The sequence below is a fragment of the Panulirus ornatus genome, chromosome 57 (genome assembly GCF_036320965.1).
Source record: "Panulirus ornatus isolate Po-2019 chromosome 57, ASM3632096v1, whole genome shotgun sequence".
NCBI lineage: Eukaryota > Metazoa > Arthropoda > Malacostraca > Decapoda > Palinuridae > Panulirus > Panulirus ornatus.
The window spans coordinates 1,908,223-1,926,370 of NC_092280.1; the positions used below are offsets into that span (position 1 = coordinate 1,908,223).

At 44.2% G+C, this 18,148-nt stretch overlaps 1 protein-coding gene across 3 annotated transcripts; it reads right to left on the reverse strand.

The window, feature by feature from the left end:
* Nucleotides 1–1,050: 1,050 nt before the first annotated feature.
* Nucleotides 1,051–16,122, reverse strand: LOC139766100 (deoxyribonuclease-1-like). Of its 3 annotated transcripts, none has more exons than XM_071694260.1 (9): nucleotides 16,104–16,122; nucleotides 9,772–9,949; nucleotides 8,274–8,428; nucleotides 5,790–6,025; nucleotides 5,412–5,565; nucleotides 4,438–4,543; nucleotides 3,840–4,028; nucleotides 2,821–2,910; nucleotides 1,051–1,714 (listed from the first exon to the last, which is right to left on the reverse strand). In XM_071694260.1, exons 2-9 carry the CDS (start codon nucleotides 9,934–9,936, stop codon nucleotides 1,553–1,555), a joined length of 1,257 nt encoding a protein of 418 aa, XP_071550361.1. In that variant the 5' UTR covers nucleotides 9,937–9,949; nucleotides 16,104–16,122; the 3' UTR covers nucleotides 1,051–1,552. The 3 variants fall into 3 exon arrangements, with proteins under 3 accessions (XP_071550361.1, XP_071550360.1, XP_071550359.1); XM_071694259.1 differs by lacking the exon at nucleotides 16,104–16,122 and adding an exon at nucleotides 12,052–12,171; XM_071694258.1 differs by lacking the exon at nucleotides 16,104–16,122 and having other exon boundaries at nucleotides 9,772–10,246.
* Between the last annotated feature and the right edge of the window lie 2,026 nt (nucleotides 16,123–18,148).

Genomic DNA, 18,148 nt, shown 5'->3' on the forward strand with positions numbered 1-18,148 from the left:
TTGGAATATCCTCACCTGGCCCCCTCTGTTCCTTCTTTTGGAAAATTAAAAAAAAAACGAGAGGGAAGGATTTCCAGCCCCCCGCTCCCTCCCCTTTTAGTCGCCTTCTACGACACGCAGGGAATACATGGGAAGTATTCTTAATCCCCTATCCCCAGGGATAATATATATATATATATATATATATATATATATATATATATATATATATATATATATCTTCTGCTTCCCATTTTAGAAAGTTAAAAATACAAGGAAGCTGGTGACTGAGTTTGGTAAAGTGTATGAAAGAAGAAAGTTAAGAGTAAATATGAATAAGAGCAAGGTTATTAGGTACAGTAGGGTTGAGGGTCAAGTCAATTGGGAGGTAAGTTTAAATGGAGAAAAACTGGAGGAAGTAAAGTGTTTTAGATATCTGGGAGTGGATCTGGCAGCGGATGGAACCATGGAAGCGGAAGTGAATCATAGGGTGGGGGAGGGGGCGAAAATCCTAGGAGCCTTGAAGAATGTGTGGAAGTCGAGAACATTATCTCGGAAAGCAAAAATGGGTATGTTTGAAGAAATAGTGGTTCCAACAATGTTGTATGGTTGCGAGGCGCGGGCTATGGATAGAGTTGTGCGCAGGAGGATGGATGTGCTGGAAATGAGATGTTTGAGGACAATGTGTGGTGTGAGGTGGTTTGATCGAGTAAGTAATGTAAAGGTAAGAGAGATGTGTGGAAATAAAAAGAGCGTAGTTGAGATAGCAGAAGAGGGTGTTTTGAAGTGGTTTGGTCACACGGAGAGAATGAGTGAGGAAAGATTGACCAAGAGGATATATGTGTCGGAGGTGGAGGGAACGAGGAGAAGTGGGAGACCAAATTGGAGGTGGAAAGATGGAGTGAAAAAGATTTTGTGTGATCGGGGCCTGAACATGCAGGAGGGTGAAAGGAGGGCAAGGAATAGAGTGAACTGGAGCGATGTGGTATACCGGGGTTGACGTGCTGTCAGTGGATAGCACTTGATAGCACTACACATGGATTCAGGTTATTCTGAAAGGAATAGACAATCCCTTTCTGTAGTAGCTTTATTATAAATGTAATAGTCATGTCTGGAAGATGAGAATAAAGCTGTGAGCTTATGGCTAACAGACACACACTCGTAAGCTAAAAGCTAATACACTTGTAAGCTAAAAACTAAAATATAGGTATAAGCTAAAACTTGGTAGAGAATACAGCTATATGCTAAAAGTTAAGAGACAGGACAGCTAAAAGAAAATGCAGATGCAAAAGCTAAATGCTAAAATCAATTGAAATAAAATTCTTATTATTATAATTACTATTATCATTATTAGCATTAGTTGTGATAATTATCATTATCATCAACATTACTGTGGTTATCATATTTATCTTTATCATTATCAATTCATTACGGCTCTTGTTATCTGCATCATTAGTCACTTGTGTGAAGTTGGTTTATAAATGGCTCTGTTAAAGGACCAGTACATTACCCTTCACAGACGCTAATATATGTCTGTCTGTCTGTCTGTCTGTCTGTCTGTCTATCTGGCCTATCAGTTGAGCACCGTCTTGGCCGTGATAGACAGAGAGCACACGCCATGACTGATCTTACACAGGAGTGAAACCTTATACATCTCAGGATCCTTCCACTGCCCGTACAGAGTATGGTCCTGTAGGACTCCCTGCTCAACCTTGTACTGTAGGACGCTCACAGCCTGAGAGACAAGGGCGTGGTCAGATGCTGGGGCGTGGGGCAGGAGAGGCATAGGCATGGAGAGAGGCATAGATAAAGGCTCAGACGCCAATATGTAAATAAAAAATGCGATGATAATAATAGTAATAATAATAATAATGATAATAATAATAATAATAATAATCATAGTAATGATAATCATTAATAATAATGATAATAACAATAATAATAATAATTATAATGATAGATAATAATAATAATGATAACATGGCAGGAATTCATTTGATCATAACAGATGACGCTACACACATCACTATACACTTAAATCTTGCTCCTCCCATTCCTCTATCCCCAAAATTCACAAGTCGTATCTGTTCTAAACACGTGATTATGAAACTCACCTGTCACAAAATGAATTAAGGATCATGCGAGACCACAAACAAAAACACACACAAAGAAAACATCAGACTACAAGTGTAAAGCATAACAAAAAACATATTACAAGTGTACAACACAACAGAAACACCAGACTACAAGTGTACTACAAGACCATGAGACTACAAGTATAAACGCATCAAGACATCATCAGATTACGAGAATAAAACATAAACACATCAGAGTATAAGTATCAACACTTGAGGAAAACATGTAACAACACTGTCGAGTTGTTCCCTCAGTAGACAAGAAAGAGAGACACAGACGTGTTCCTTACAGTAGACAAGAGAGAGAGACAGACGTGTTCCTTACAGTAGATAAGATAGAGACACAGACGTGTTCCTTACAGTAGATAAGATAGAGACACAGACGTGTTCCTTACAGTAGATAAGATAGAGACACAGACGTGTTCCTTACAGTAGATAAGAGAGCGACACAGACGTGTTCCTTACAGTAGATAAGATAGAGACACAGACGTGTTCCTTACAGTAGATAAGATAGAGACACAGACGTGTTCCTTACAGTAGATAAGAGAGAGACACAGACGTGTTCCTTACAGTAGACAAGAGAGAGACACAGACGTGTTCCTCACAGTAGATAAGATAGAGACACAGACGTGTTCCTTCCAGTAGATAAGAGAGACACAGACGTGTTCCTCACACTAGATAAGAGAGAAAGAGACGTGTTCCTTACCTCTTGGCTGACGACGTTCGGGTGGTTTGTGGAGAAGGTGTTCAAAGAGTCCACAGCGAGAGAGAGGCTGTCTGTTGACCACGTTACAATCTGTTCCCAAAAGGGTTGAAACCAAACCAGCATGAGTTGTGACGCCCCACCACATGCAACAGTTAAACACTCTCTCTCTCTCTCTCTCTCTCTCTCTCTCTCTCTCTCTCTCTCTCTCTCTCTCTCTCTCTCTCTCTCTTTCTTCTTAATCTAGTATAATGCTTTGTTCTTATCTACTTATCAAACTTAAGTGTTCCCTCGTATTCTTAAAGTGGTTCTTCGGCTTAGACTATTCTACTTAGAGCCCTTGAAACTATCACTTAACAGTACTTACAACATCCCTCTACTCTACTTACAAACCTCTTCACCAGCAGGCAACTGTAACCTTTGTTTCTCTACATTAAAAGAAAAAAAGGTAATAACACTTTGATCTTTATACTTGTTACAGCATGACTTTAGATAAGACTAGGCTTTTTGATGCCACAAAAATATCTTTATATCTACTAGTAAACAGTTAGAAAATCTATTTTCAGTTGTAAAATTACTTATATTTTTGTATATACTTTCACAAATACTCCGTATTCTCTTAAACACTCCCGTAGTTTTAGAAAACTGTACTGTGTTATACCAATTATACCAACTTTAAGCATGTTATATCTGGGGTATTATATGATAAATATGTTTATCAATAAGTAACTGAAGCTCTTTGAAGTTTGTTTGTGGTCGTTCCTTCAGTATTATGCTTCACATAACACTGACAACGACTTGTTTCCTGAAGAATTAGATATAAAAGAATAGTGTTTAAGAATATTTCTCGAACCCTTAATCTAAAAACCCATTGGGCCGAGTTACATGCGGCCATATTATCAAGTCCCGCAGAGAAAGAGAGAGAGAGAGAGAGAGAGAGAGAGAGAGAGAGAGAGAGAGAGAGAGAGAGAGAGAGAGAGAGAGAGAGAGTGTGTGTAAGGCAAGTGTGTGTAGCTTCTCACCACAGCATCCTGCGCAATCTCCTTGCAGTCCCCACCGAGAGCGATGTTCAATGCGATCATGTCGGCTACACTGGTCACCAACTCGACGGACACGGTGAGGAGAGGAGGCCCCACCGCTTGGCTTACTGGGTCGGGTACCTCGCCAGGGAGGAGCACCTCCACGGGGTAGTGGTCGCTCACGTCCTCTACCTAACGTACAGAGATAGAGAAGACCCAAGTGTTTTTGCCTGGTGGAAATATGGAGCAACCAAGTGCCTCTACTATGTAATGTGGACCTAAACATCACTGGACCAGCTCATAAAAGAGGACTTTAGACATTTATGGACCTTCTGCCAGCAATACATCACCTTTAATGATTTCAGCTATGACCCATTACCCTAAAAAGAGGTCTCTAGACATCTACAGCCTTATATCAAAAGCAAATAACCCTTACTAAGGTCTTGACCATCATTCATTTGCTCAAAACTCAATATATGTAAAGCATAATTGCTTTGAGAACGATATAAACAGTAGTTTACTCCACTTATCATTTTTCTCTTTTTATCCATGATTTATGAAGCTGGAAAATGATATATGTCAGAGTAGCTGTGTGTCGCACCTTATCTTGATTGGTGAAGTTGAAGTTTTCATCCTCGTCGAAGTAGAATGGCTGAGCCGATTTGGCGTAGATCAAGGATGGCAAGTTAGGTCCTGCCACGACAATTCTGAGGACACACACAGAGGAGGAATCAGGTAAGCAACTTCGTCATGTATTAGTGTTGACCTGGGCTATATGCCAGGCCTCACATGCCTAGGGATGCAGAAAGAGCCTACACACTCAAGCGTCAATGCTGTAGAGCACAGGTACGAGACTACCAAGAAAGAGTGGTTGTTCGATCGTTGATTAGTCGTTAGGCATAGTTATCAAACCTCTCACAAAAATGTTTAAGGAGAAAGTTAATCCTCTCAGTACATGTGTGGGACTGTGTCATTATGAGGGTATTGATCTAGGCCTAGATATGGTGACACAAGCCAAGGTCTACATAGGCTTATAATGCCTCTGGCGTCATGACGCGGATCGAGGGCCTCAGAGGGACCATCGGCTCCTGAAGCTACATAAGGGTACATACTAACTTGGAATCTACGGCCCCAGGACCGATACAGGCGATTACAGAGCTGGGGGCCACACTAAGTAACTACAGGCCTGGGGCTGTATCGGACATTTCTGGTATGCCTTACCCCACCAGCGACAGGTGTAGGAGCCCCTTGTGTTAGGCCAAAGGCATTAGAGGCATGTAGAAGGGACAGCATCCCCAATGGGGTATTGGAGAGTACTGATCTGTGCCAGCACTATTGGAGAGAAAGTAAATATCTAAATATCACCTCGAACGCCAACCGACCTGTAGTAGGGGCAGTTCTTGGCGGGTAACGAAGCCACATAGTAATACCTTACGTATCGTCAGGGTAACGAGAAAAAAACGACACATATGTATCGTAGGCGCGGCTGAAGGAGGAAAAAAGTTAGTTACAGGCAAAGCTACCCATCACTGGGGTACCTGAAGGAGTAGAACAAGCCACTCACAGCACACCTACCTGTCGTAGGGGCAAGTGGTGTCCTTGACGGTGGTGTCAATGTGGTGGGAGATGAGCCAAGTGAAGCGACTCTCGGTCCAGAGTCTGATATGTGGCCATTCTTTGCTGGTGACGTAGGAGCAGCCGGCGTTGTAGTCGCCAGCGATCATTAGATCTGGCGAGTAAAACGTCAGCGAATACAAGTTATGGAAAGGACGGGTTTAAGGGGAAAGGGGAAGTATGGAGGTTAAGAAGTGGTAGAAAGGTCATCCTTAGAGGAGAATAAGGGTGGTTAAAGGCACACACACACACACAAATACACACACACACACACACACACACACACACACACACACCCTGATAGATAATCAAATACATCTTTCCTCCACTTCAACCGACCCTCAACTCCAGTGACGTTCTTGAAGTCGTCGTACACGTCAGCCAGAGCGTCGATCTCAGTCTCAGCCGCTGAGGGGCGAGTGTGGATGGCCAGGAGGCCAAACTGAAGCGTCGCGTTACGTACAGGGACCTCGACGACGACGCCGAAGGGGTCATAGATGAACTGGTCCGCCACGTCGTTGAACTGATAATCGTGAAACTTACGCAGACGAGATGATCTCCAGTAACAGCCATACCTGTGGAGATAGAGGGGGAGATACTGAGAGATAGAGGGGGAGATACTGAGAGATAGAGGGGGAGATACTGAGAGATAGAGGGGGAGATACTGAGAGATAGAGGGGGAGATACTGAGAGATAGAGGGGGAGATACTGAGAGATAGAGGGGGAGATACTGAGAGATAGAGGGGGAGATACTGAGAGATAGAGGGGGAGATACTGAGAGATAGAGGGGGAGATACTGAGAGATAGAGGGGGAGATACTGAGAGATAGAGGGGGAGATACTGAGAGATAGAGGGGGAGATACTGAGAGATAGAGGGGGAGATACTGAGAGATAGAGGGGGAGATACTGAGAGATAGAGGGGGAGATACTGAGAGATAGAGGGGGAGATACTGAGAGATAGAGGGGGAGATACTGAGAGATAGAGGGGGAGATACTGAGAGATAGAGGGGGAGATACTGAGAGATAGAGGGGGAGATACTGAGAGATAGAGGGGGAGATACTGAGAGATAGAGGGGGAGATACTGAGAGATAGAGGGGGAGATACTGAGAGATAGAGGGGGAGATACTGAGAGATAGAGGGGGAGATACTGAGAGATAGAGGGGGAGATACTGAGAGATAGAGGGGGAGATACTGAGAGATAGAGGGGGAGATACTGAGAGATAGAGGGGGAGATACTGAGAGATAGAGGGGGAGATACTGAGAGATAGAGGGGGAGATACTGAGAGATAGAGGGGGAGATACTGAGAGATAGAGGGGGAGATACTGAGAGATAGAGGGGGAGATACTGAGAGATAGGGAGGGATAGAAAGAGATAGAGGGAGAGGGAGAGATAGAAAGAGACAGAGGAAGGGAGAGAGGGAGAGATAGAAAGAGATAGAGGGAGAGAGGGAAAGATAGAAAGAGATAGAGGGAGAGTGAGAGATAGAAAGAGACAGAGGAAGGGAGAGAGGGAGAGATAGAAAGAGATAGAGGGAGAGAGGGAAAGATAGAAAGAGACAGAGGGAGAGAGAGAGATAGAAAGAGACAGAGGAAGGGAGATAGGGAGAGATAGAAAGAGATAGAGGGAGAGAGGGAGAGATAGAAAGAGATAGAGGGAGAGAGAGAGAGACGGAGAGATAGAAAGAGACAGAGAGGGAGAGATAGAAAGAGATAGACGGAGAGAGAGAGAGGGAGAGATAGAAAGAGATAGAGGGAGGGAGAGAGGGGGTTACCTACCTATCTACAGGTACCCAAGACGAGGTGTTAACATCAAGGAGGACCAGCGCATTAAGAACAATGGTTTATGCGAGTTACGTGTTAAGTGAGAGATGGGAAGGTCGTATGCTTGTGGACTGACGGTCATTTGTCCTCATGTAGGTGAGGCAAGAAAGAAAAGGCAGCCACCTGGGACAGAGAGTGGTGCTTGACAGCCACTGTAGAGCTAGTTCAGAGAGAATGAGGTTGTGTTTATGTGAAGGAAGTTAGGCGAATGTGGGTATGTTACAAGTGACGCTTGTTATGTGGTGGTGGAGTGTTGGAGGAAGATGTAGTAGTGCACGTTTGTTGGAGAGACTTGTGTCGGTGGAAGTTGTGGAAGTGTTGGTGATGTTGGAGATCGGTGAAGGTGGAGTATAATGTCCGTATATCCTCGTCTACACTCTGCATAATTGAATATCAAAGTCACCTTTTCCCATTCACTATACTCTCTCACATCTCTCACTATTCACTACACCGTCTTTATAAATCAGTATTCACTATATCATTATGGTGTCTATGTCTCTCTTCTCACTATTCTGTTTTGATGTGTAACCGTTCATTATACGAGTCACAGAAAACACTTTTCTATGTTCTCATAGCATCTATCTTGCCCTTTATCTATATCCCGCTTATACCGTCTTAATGCATGTCCTGTCACCTCCCAGCCTGTCTGTGGCTCTACCGTCACATCTCTAACTGACAGACTGTCTACCACGGTCCTAGCTAGTTACCCTACCACATCCTGGCTGCTACTCCCCTACCACGTCCTAGCTACCCCGTCCTAGCTACCATGTCCTAGCTACCACGTCCTGGCTACCATGTCCTAGCTACCACGTCCTAGCTACCATGTCCTAGCTACCACGTCCTGGCTACCACGTCCTCTACCACGTCCCAGCTACTACTATCCTACCACGTCCTACCTTCCACGTCCCAGCTACCACTCCCCAGCTACCACGTCCCAGCTACCACTCCCCAGCTACCACTCCCAGCTACCACTCCCCAGCTACCACTCCCCTGCCACTCACTGTTCCTTGGCTGAGGATGATCCAACCCTCTCGGAGAGGGCGAAGTTGTATTCGTCACCAAGACCTTCGTTAAGTGCCTGCAGGAGGTCTGACGGAACCTCCTCACTCTTGTCGACGATTTCCATTATGCAGATGAGGTCGAAGCGTCGCATCACCTGTTAAGATGTCGACAAACTGTGAGGTGGTGGCTTCTGGGCAAACGAAATTATCACCTCTCTCTCTCTGTCTGTCTCTCTCTGTCTCTCTCTCTCTCTCTCTCTCTCTCTCTCTCTCTCTCTCTCTCTCTCTCTCTCTCACACACACACACAAAGATAATCTATTCTATCAGTGATGCTTCTATCGACCAGTCACAGACGCCCAGTGCAGGTATCAACCAGGCCACTGCTTCACAGTCATCATCCTGGTCTTCAGTTTCCTCTACGTAAGTTCTGTGTTCAATTGTCCTCAAAAAGACGCACCATCAAGTTCCAGTAAGTCTGTGCAGTTTCACAACATGAAGACCCTCTCTACCCACCCGTTGGCTTGTCAGCTTCCTGTACTATATCCATGCAAATTGCAGAGACACAAGACCTCTGTGGCTCTCACCTTCATCAACTTCACCAAAGCTATTGACGTCATTAGCCATTACACAATTACTTAACTCATTAGTCTTGGACTATGGAAAGTACTCACTACAAGACCTACGTCGTCAGGCTGTGTTAGCTCCCAAGAAGTCCTCCTCACCTCCCCAGTCCCTCACTTGTGGCGTCCCAGACACCACAAGGACCGACGCTCGTCCCTCCTCATCTTTATACATGATGCTCTGACGGAGGACACGATGGACGTACATCACCGACTCTACCACTGGTGGCAGACTGGACTGCAGCTCTCCAGGTCACATCGCCCTTTAGAACACTGACCAGCCCTCAGGACGGGACCATCACCAACCAACTCATCATCAACTAAACCAAAATGGAAAACATAATCACTTATATCCCATCCCTTACTGTCTCACTAGCTCCCCAGCTCCCTCCAGGTTCTTCTTACGTCCACCCATCTCTTCTGTGCCACCCTGGACTATACACTAACCTGGAAGGGGACACATATGTGCCATCGTCAAGTCTTCCAGGTATGGTCTGTATATTTCCTTGTACACTCAAGACTGTTGGACTCCCTGCATGTGAACTCGGGGACTTCCACACGTTTTCACTCTTCCCAGATCACCAGCGCCTCCCTCAGCTACGTCATGTTCCTCACCAGACACACAAGAGGATCTTCCAGTAGGAGAGCAGAGGAGGGCATGCAAGGTCACTCTCAGTCCTTCACAAAACTCCTGCTATACAAACTGGCCCTCTTCACACACACACACACAAACATTACCTCGATCACTGGCCAACATGACAGAGAGAGAGAGAGAGAGAGAGAGAGAGAGAGAGAGAGAGAGAGAGAGAGAGAGAGAGAGAGAGAGAGAGAGAGAGACCTGGAGGAGGAAAGTGGACATGTATGATAAAAGTCTTACCTTCACTATAGCGTTGACCACTTCTGGTTTCCCCATCTTGGTTGGGCCGAGGTCCTGGACGTTCCAGGCACCCACCCTGAGGGGCTGCTGGATCCCATCAGAAAGCACTTCCTTCCTCAGGTTCGCCCACACCAGCACCAACACAAGCACGAACCTTTGCTTCATCTGGGCCAGGTATCTGAAGAATAGTTGCACTAAAAATAGAGCGTATGTATATATATACATATATATATTTCTATGCGTACATATTGATACGCATACATTCACATCTGATTGTTGCTTCCCGTAGTTCGTGTGAAGGCCAACCACTCGAGGATTGACCGTTATGATGGTGGCTCCTTCTCCTTAAAGCAACGAAGATGGGATACATACAGGAGGGCCGTTGGCGCTACCGTTATCTTGCAGGAAATAACATACTAGGATTGCTAATTCGCCAGAGGTCTACATCAGGAGGAGGATCAAGGAGCCAAAGATTCTGCTGGTAAATATAATTATCAAATGTAATCAAACACCACACTTATAGAAACACAAATATTTACATTTGAGAGTCCAGAGAAGGACGATAAAGATAGTGTATAAATTTAATGTTAAACTACAACGAAGAGTGACCCGATTACAACGTCAATGTTTCTAAATCAATTGGATGATGATGACATGACAAACTACAACGAAGAGTTACTCGATTACAACGTCAATGTTTCTAAATCAATTGGATGATGATGACATGACAAGACACCCGTGAGAAAGGATGTCAAGAAGGATCATCTTGAGCAGGTCTGGTGGAACACACTGAACACTGGCACTGTGGACGCCAGTGATGTACTCATGTTTAAAAGTTCACTTCACGGTACAGAAAGTTCAGAAGGTAGGTTCCCACACGTGTGGAACTCCCCTCTGACACCACATGAATAAGTAATTTGGATAGGTAATTACATACACACACACACACACACACACACACACACACACTTGATGGTGGGTTTGCCAGACCTGTGAATATATTAGCTGTTACATCCTTAATTTCATTCTCATTTTTCTTTATACGTAAACTTTGTAACTACCTCTGACATTATTTGCTCCTTTGTATAAGGTTACATATAGCCTTTGCATGCGTATATATATATATATATATATATATATATATATATATATATATATATATATATATATATATATATATATATGTATATATATATATATATATATATATATATATATATATATATATATATATATATATATATATATATATATATATATATATATATGCTGAGGCGGTGAAGTAGAAAGCTGGCTGCTCTCTTGTCTTAATCTTATTTCCTGGGTGGCAAGACCGCTTGGAATATAAAGACGATTCATACCCCACAAGATCCCAGAATCTCTGAACCAAGTGGAACAAAAAAGATGCATTGATTTTACGGCCTTAAATCCTGAGCTCTCCTGTTGTCTTCAGAAGTCTATGACACCACATGAGTTTTTTTGAGTCTTTTCTAAACCTCGCTTCAGTCGAGGTATTAACCTTAGTACAGTGCCACCCTAGATGTCTGGCTCTTCAGTAGGTATACGACGCCCCTCCGTCAGGTCACTTGATGCTTTCCTCACGCCTGAAGACCTGAAGTTAGAGTTTCCCACATGAAGTTGACCTTCAGGACCTGAATTTGTTTGAGACGATGTCGTCTGTGTCACTGTGCTTGGCGTACTGCTCATTAGGGCGCTTCTGTCTCGCTACGGACTGGCTATAGGGGTCAGCCACTTTCTTGCCCCGAACAAGCTCGTAGGAAGAGTAGATTGGGGTGGCAGGACGAAGGGTTATACCAATCAAATGAACCTAATGGTTCAGACGAGTGCCAAGGGATGAGTTTGGGTCAACGAGTAGAAAGTCTCACGAGTGGGGGACCTTTGTAACCCGTAGCTGGGCCTTACCTGTGCTGGCCAACATACATAGACGACGGACAGTCAAGCATAGCTGAGGTCTGGCTAAGGCCAGGTCAAGCATGGCTGGAGTCAGGTCAAGCATGGCTGAGGCCAGGTCAAGCATGACTGAGGCCAGGTCAAGCATGTTGGAAGAGAAGTGATCTAGAATGATGATCGGGGAGGCATCGCAGATCCCAACACCAGCCAGTCAAACGGGGAAGATCCCTTATGTGCAACTACACCATGATCACTACAGTTGCTCGTGTGGCACGTATCATGACCCCTGCCTGTCACGTGTGGCACGTGTCATGACCCCTGCCTGGCACGTGTGGCACGTGTCATGACCCCTTGCCTGGCTCTCCTTACCTGTGGGTCGAGAGGAGATCAGGGACGAGGAGGCAGACCACTGCTGGTGATGCTCAGGTCTCCCACTCCACTGACCTGGTTCCACACGCTCGGGCTGGCCGTGATGGACTGTGGGGAGGGTGGAGGGGTCGAGTGGAGGGTTTCTCTTCCACAAGTGTGTGTGTGTGTGTGGGAGGTACAACGGGGGAGAAAAGAAGGGGATTGGAGGGAAGGTTGAGCGGGTCTATACACAGGTGTACAAAGGGGGTCATGGCCTCGCGTGGCACCGAACTGTAGATACATCTATCTCCACAGGAGAGGCCGTCTCTCCCAGGTACGTGGGAGGAAGCTCGATGAGGTATACTAAATATGAGTCTGTGACACATATGCACCATGGGTTAGAGACGAAGAGAGAGAGAGAGAGAGAGAGAGAGAGAGAGAGAGAGAGAGAGAGAGAGAGAGAGAGAGAGAGAGAGAGAGAGAGAGAGAGGGATTCGGATGAGAGATAAAGAGGTTTGGAATATCTCTCTGGCGTATTGTAGAACATAAAGATGTGTACTTGGAAGCAAGGGATCGAAACTCTATAGACTACTTAGAATTTCTTATACTTTTTTCTTCATATACCATGGTAGTGAGTGACCAGTCACCCCTTGTATAAATCTCGAACCACTGTCACAGGACAAAGACACCCATATATCGACTAGAGAACACTTCCTCCAAAGAGTTCAAAGCTCATATAAACCACAAATCAAAACCATCCGTGTTTTTATGTAACATCATTTCGTTCGAATAGTCAATTCAGTGATAATCAGCCAATCACATCATTAAAAACCAATTAGCTGTTTCTGTAGCAAACTGAACCTTAGACATTTACATATAATAACGTCAGTATTTACTGTTGAACTACCAGTGATGCAGTTAGACATTACGACCATTCTGAAGATAACTGTACCAAGACACATATGCCACGACATGTGATATGTATCCTCAGTATACATGTGTCCAGGATACATATAGCCACAATACATTCAGAAGTGAGACGTGACACGAAACCAACACTGTTTAAGGAAATTCGAGACACTGTGTAGGAAGATGATAACACAACCTGACGTAACTAACTTAACTCATAAGTAACTTAAGCAGCATATGATCTGGCCGAGTTTTATTGATCTTATTATTAAAGAAAAATTGCATTGAGAGACTCCATTGAGAGAGTCGTGTATCTCTAACTTCACAAAAAAAATTAAACGTTGATTAGGTCTCTCTCTCTCTCTCTCTCTCTCTCTCTCTCTCTCTCTCTCTCTCTCTCTCCAGTTATAATCACAAAATACCAGGGCATGTGAAGCGTCCGGGGTAAACCATGGAAAGGTCTGTGGGTTTCCGATTGTGGTTAGGGAGTTGTGGTTTCGGTGCGTTACATATGACAGCTCGAGACTGGATTTGAGCGGATGAGGCCTTTCTTTAACTGTTCCTGGCGCTACGTAGCTAAAGCAGAAAACGGCAATGAAATAATATATATATATATATATATATATATATATATATATATATATATATATATATATATATATATATATAATATATGCGCAGTTGTGTGGATACATGGTATTCGCTTTCCAAACCTCCAGCCAACACAAGCAACTGAATATTCCTGTGCTTGCTTGGGCACAACACGTTCCTCCACTCCATCACTACAGATGAAAACAAAGATGAAACCCTTCCATACCACCTCCGTCAAAGGTTTCCAGATGAAACAGACACCACGGGAAACTCAAACCCATTAAAACGCATGAGGGAAATTCCGAAGTAAATTCGCAAACACACACACAACACACACACACACACACACACACACACACACACACACACACACACACACACACACACACACACACACACACACACACACACACACACACACACTCCTCTGAGCCACGCCCTTATCTCACACGCACTTAACGCCGTCCAGGCACTTAGCAACGCTCAAGTTACTAATTGACAGTAACGAGTAGATATAACTCACACTCTTGACGATGGGGAGGCGCTAGGCATACACTCGAGGAGGACAACGAGCTTGAGGTACAACTCGAACCATACGCTCGTCCTCCAGGTCATTTGAGACACTGGTCCTCAGGTCGAGAGGCTGTATCTAACGACTATATCCACCAAGTCTTTGTATACAGTGACAGGTTCTGATCAGGTAATGAACTACCTGGTTTGACCCGTATGGGGTAGCAGAGCTTAAGACCTGAACCTCATGTCTGGCGTGTAGATAGTGCTAACCTTCTCGTCAGGGTCATGAGGAAACAGACTCATGAGAAAGCCATGAGGTAAAGGTGTGGTATATAATGAGGGGAGCTTAACACCTCACAGCCCAGTCAGGGGATAGAGTGTTCAAATGGGTTTCGATCCTGTTCATGTAAGGAACGTCTTTACGAAATCCAAAATACATGTCAAACAGATATTATGTTTGGAATCTATACGTATTTGCGCTCCTTCGTGGCTAATGAACGCAGATATGAATCATATAACTGTTTTGTCTCTAATGAAATTTTTGAAAATAATCTACATACCATTTTATTGATATAAATCCTGTTCTTATTGTAGTTAATAACATTCTGTCAGATGCTATTTCATTATGCTTCTCTCTCTCTGTCTCTCTCTCTCTCTCTCTCTCTCTCTCTCTCTCTCTCTCTCTCTCTCTCTCTCTCTCTCTCTCGTGTGTGTGTGTGTCTGTGTGTTTTAATCGGTAATATGTGTAGTTTGTAAGAGCATATCTACAATTCACTGGTAAAAAACATGCAAAAAAGATAAAGAAAACCGTTTCAGACGATCCAGACATACTCATAAATATGTCAAATAAAATCGCACCAATTTTCAGTAATCAACTCTTCATGTAATTACTGTAATTACTTTATGTAATTACTGTAAACTCAGACATTTTCAGGTGACGTTGGATTTAAGGAAGAGGAATGCAGCGCCATTTGCATCTGCAGAGAACGTGGAGATTAAGAGATCTCAACATATAATAATACCACACATTACTTTCTTTCTACTTAATGTAATTTGTACATAGAATCAATCCACAAAAATAGTTATTTTTCATCTGACATTTTAAGATGATGTTCGAGAGGAGCGAGGAAATAAAGTACGTTCTATCTAAGTGCATAAAAATCTAATCAATATTAGATAATATCTGAGATACTAAAATATCTACCGAGAGATATCCCTCATTATCCCTCACTTCGTATCCTAGATTTGGTCTCTATAGCCCATTCATTTATCTCTGTGGAGGGACCTCTCTATATTGCCCCGAAAAAGAGAATTTCCAAATGGTCCACTACACTGACCTGGGTATCCAGATGCTAAATACATAATTACCATAATGATAAGCTTATGGATATGTGATTATCTAAACACCATAGAGGCTGTAATTATATGTGTCCAGAGAGAGAGAGAGAGAGAGAGAGAGAGAGAGAGAGAGAGAGAGAGAGAGAGAGAGAGCCCTGAAATTCCTGTAACTACTAAGTGTAAGCTTTAAAACAAAAGCCACATGGAGAATATAATAGAAACAAAAGAGTTCTTTGATGCCCTTTGTTCTCCTTTTTTTTTTTAGAAATATTACAGAAGCCATGATTTTGCCTATATTCACATACTTAGCGTAAGGTCATTATGTTTACGTCAACTGCATATTGGAAGGTCATTATAAGTATGCTTTTAGTTTTAATGGCCAACATTACGTCAAGATCATTAGAGCCAAAACAATACATCACACTAGAACATACGAATGACGTAAACTGATCTACGTTCTTGAGAACGGTGGTACAACCCTGGACAGCTGTACGATCCTTGAGCACGACTGTACGACCCTTTTGCACGACGGTACGACCCTTGAGGACGACGGTACGGCCCTTGAGTACGACGGTATGACCCTTGGGCATGACGGTACGACCCTTGAGTACGACGGTACGACCCTTGGCACGACGGTACGATCCTCAAGGGTCGTACCATCATGCTCAAGGGTCGTATCGTTGTACCGTCGTGCTCAAGAGATTGATCCTCCTCTGACTTACCTCCTCGACGGACGGACAAGCAGTAATGTGGAGTTGCTCAGGTAAACACACGTCAGGTGCCGTAAGAAAGCTAAGAACCAGAGAGCCAATCACATCCCAGCTCTCTCTTCAATGACCAGGCCAAGGATGGGTCTCCAGCCGCCATAACGACGCAGAACTAAGGCTCCCATTGGCTCCCTGGGAAAAGCTCATGTGTCCTGAAGGTTAATTGGCTGTTTGATGGCGTTTGAGTTACCTGTAAACACGTGAAGCTCAGGTTCCTATTGGCTTATTGGGAGAGGCATTCGCATGTCTCCTAACAGGTGGTTGGTCGTTAATAACGTCTGGGTAGCATGTAGACAAAGGCTTTATGTTTTCCACGAGGTTTAATGATTGCTGAACAGTAAACAAATCACTGAATCTAACAATATGCTCGTAAACATCTCGTTTTCCCGTGTGAACTATTTTCTTGGTGTATATTCATTATGGGTGACAGTGTTATAATGACTTGTTATCATTTATTTCTACACGTTCCTCTGTACACCTCCTCTTTCACTCCGTACACTCCCTCGCATCCCTCCGTACACTTCTCACGTCCCCCAGTACACTCCTCACGTCCCCCAGTACACTTCCTCACGTCCCCCAGTACACTCCTCACGTCCCTCCGTACACTCCCTCATGTCACATATAAAAGATATCCATAAAACGCATAGAAAGCATAGAACTCTAACTACGAAGCGAACGAATCACACATTAGACCCACAGGTAAGACATCCTTAAACCATATACAGAACCAAAGGATTCACTCTCTATCCTATTTCCTTCAGTAACAACCAAATGAATCACGTATTAGGCACAGAAGAGGATAGCCACAACCCCAGTAGAAAGCATTGAACTCCATATTTTTCCCTCCATGAACCATCTTGGTGGAACAAAAAGATTTAATCTTAACTTTTCCAAAAAGGATTGACACTAAGGATTCTGTGTCGCAGCTGGCCACCCTCTCGCCGCCAGCGACCCGCGAGGGATCCTTCCCCCACTACCTGTGGCCAGGGTGGTGACACGGCCTGAGATCCTTATCATCCTACGTCATGGACGACCTCGACGTATATAATCCATTAGGAGGTTGGTGGAGGGACGTGTGAAGCCTCGCGTCTCACAAAACTCTCCCTCCATCTTTGTCACCTGTTGCCATGTCTCACTGTTGCCATGCCTCACTGTTGCCATGCCTCACTGTTGCCATGCCTCACTGTTGCCATGCCTCACTGTTGCCATGCCTCACTGTTGCCATGCCTCGCTGTTGCCATGCCTCACTGTTGCCATGCCTCACTGTTGCCATGCCTCACTGTTGCCATGCCTAACTGTTGCCATGCCTCACTGTTGCCATGCCTCACTGTTGCCATGCCTCACTGTTGCCATGCCTCGCTGTTGCCATGCCTCACTGTTGCCATGCCTCACTGTTGCCATGCCTCACTGTTGCCATGCCTCACTGTTGCCATGCCTCGCTTCCCAGGGATTGCTTACCGAGCCGCTGTATGATCTTTAGAAACATAGTTTCAACAGTTTTCGTTATATCATATATTCATGAGCGCGTGGCTATTTCTTCTGCATACACACACACACACACACACACACACACACACATATATATATATATATATATATATATATATATATATATATATATATATATATATATATATATATATATATCTTAGCAATCGTTATGTATGTTCATGGACACTATATTGCATTTGATCCTATCAATATTGACATTAATCATGGACAGTGAACAGAGCTACACAGTGTGTGAGTTCCTGGGCTCAGAAACTGGAATAGTGTTTGGAGAGAGAGAGAGAGAGAGAGAGAGAGAGAGAGAGAGAGAGAGAGAGAGAGAGAGAGAGAGAGAGAGAGAGAGAGAGAGCCACTTTTCCATCACCCAATCACTGACGTCTTCCCACAGGTCATCATACATGGGTGTCGTCAGCCTCGGGTCACCAGATGTCAGAGGTCAGGTCACCTGATGTCAGCCTCGGTCATTAGGTGACAAGGGCAGCAGGTGCAAG